General features: G+C 37.1%; 1 protein-coding gene across 1 annotated transcript; it reads left to right on the forward strand.

The window, feature by feature from the left end:
* Window positions 315–1,895, forward strand: LOC109826816. The gene has a single exon (XM_020393837.1). It carries the CDS (start codon window positions 315–317, stop codon window positions 1,893–1,895), a length of 1,581 nt encoding a protein of 526 aa, XP_020249426.1.

The following is a 2,311-nucleotide window of genomic DNA, read 5'->3' on the forward strand; positions in this document are numbered from 1 at the left end:
GTAAACTCTTGGGTTCCCTTAATACTACTTCTATTACTCTTGTGCCCAAAGTCCTCAGTCCCACTTCAGCTGCTGACTATAGGCCGATTTCCTGCTGCAATGTCATATACAAAATTATCTCTAAAGTCATTGCTAGCAGGGTGCAAAAGATTATTGGCTACCTAGTTAATGATGCTCAATGTGCATTTGTGAAAGGGAGACTCATATCTAGTAACTTCCTTCTTGCTCATGAAATCATCAAACATTATGGAAGGAAAAATAAACATTTAGAAAACTAGGCTTTTGACACTATAAATTGGGAGTTTATAAGAAGTATGCTGGTTGGTCTGGGATTTCCTATGATTATGGTTCACTGGATCATGGTGTGTATTTCCTCTCCAAAATTTTCTTTAGCATTGAATGGGGGGATGCATGGTTACTTCCATGGTGCAAGAGGATTAAGACAAGGGGATCCTCTCTCCCCTTATCTCTTTGTCATTGGTATGGAGTTTCTATCTAGAAAGCTTAGTGTTTTAAAGGATGATTCCTCTTTCAAATTTCACCCGAAGTGTTCTAAGCTTAAGATCAATCATTTGATATTTGCCGATGACTTGCTCTTGTTCTGTAAAGCTGACATGAGCTCTATTGCAAAAATTTATGAATGCCTACAAGAGTTTGGACAAGCTTCAGGCTTGGAAGCTAATGCAAGCAAGTGTGCTGTTTACATTAGTGGAGTTAGTGATAGTCTCAAAAATCAGATTTGCAGCTATCTTAATTTCCCTGAGGGTGTACTACCTATGAAGTATCTGGGGCTGCCATTGAATGCTAAAAGGCTATCTTATTCTGATTGTTCTAGCCTTATTGAAAGAATTAATAAGCAGTTCCAAACTTGGCAACAGAGAAAGTTTCTGTCCTATGCAGGCAGGCTTGAGTTGATAAAATCTGTGATATTAGGCATTCAAACATATTGGATTAGCAATTACATTCTGCCAGTTAAAGTATTGGAAAGAATTGACAGAATGAGTTCGGAATTCCTGTGGGGACATAAAATTCATCTTGTGAACTGGGAATCTGTGTGTCAAGGAAAGGAGCAAGGGGGGTTAGGGATTTTCTCAGCTAAGCATTGGAATTTTGCTGCTGCAACTAAGCTCATTTGGATGATTCATCTTAAAAAGGATCTACTATGGATAAAGTGGATCCATGGAAATTACCTACAGAGCTTCAATATCTGGTCTGTTCCATCCAAGACAAATGATTCATGGATATGGAGGCAACTCCTTAAAGTGAGGGATATGTTGTTGCACAAGTTTGGTAATGTGGACAGTATTGAGGCTGCTATGACTAAATGTTTTGCTGAGGGTAAACTCCACTTATCTGCAGTTTATAAGTCCCTTATCCAGCCTTTGATTACAGTGCCCTGGGCTAAAACTGTATGGGATAGTTTCTTATATCCCAAGCACTCTTTCATTTTGTGGCTTGTTTGTCATTCAAGGATTCTCACTAAGGATAGATTGTGCCGAATGGGTATCTTGAGCACCAATCAGTCTCACTGTGTTCTGTGTGATAGGCAGGAGCTGGAGACTAGTAGCCACATTTTCTTTGAATGCCAATTTTCAGCTGAAGTTTGGAATTCAGTGTTGGAATGGCTGAAATATAGATGGAGATCTTGTGTATGGAGCTTGGTTTTGAATTGGTATTCATGTAATTTGAAAGGAAAAGGTCCTATGAAGAAATTGAAGAGGATGTGTTTATCCACTGCAGTCTATATGATCTGGAAGGAGAGAAATCGAAGAATTTTTCAAGGCAAAATGAGTCTCCCTGCTCAGGTTCTAAGAGAGATCAAATTCTCAGTTTTTGCTAAAGTTTACAATGATTCTTCTAATGTACATATGAAAAATATCATTGAGGAACTGTAATTTTTTCTTGATTTCCAGTTTTACTGGCACTTAGTTGTACTCCTCATTCTCAATTGGAAAATGAATAAAATTAAAGTTCATTGACCAAAAAAAAAACCCTCCCTGTACGCTTATGACAAATTTTAAAACTATGCATGGCTAACTATGTTTGGTGATGTTTATATTTTAATGAATTTGCTGATGAACAATGTTGAATTATCTTGTGATGACAGGTTGATACCTGTTTATGTTGTTTTTTTCTCACTCAAAAATAAAGAAATTATGACTTTAGGTTTAAACTTAAGCGAAAATCATCGGTGCTAGGTAGAAGGACGTTATGAACGTTTGTGTTAGACTCTAATTCTACACCATCTTATAATGATTAGTTCCCAAACATAACGTAGGCATTAGTGGTGTTAATAACAAAATTAACCAAA

Source organism: Asparagus officinalis, chromosome 10 (assembly GCF_001876935.1).
Source record: "Asparagus officinalis chromosome 10, Aspof.V1, whole genome shotgun sequence".
Lineage (NCBI taxonomy): Eukaryota > Viridiplantae > Streptophyta > Magnoliopsida > Asparagales > Asparagaceae > Asparagus > Asparagus officinalis.

Excerpts from the sequence above, each read along its gene's own strand:
- LOC109826816 (XM_020393837.1), top strand. The coding sequence starts at position 315 with ATGCTGGTTGGTCTGGGATTTCCTATGATTATGGTTCACTGGATCATG.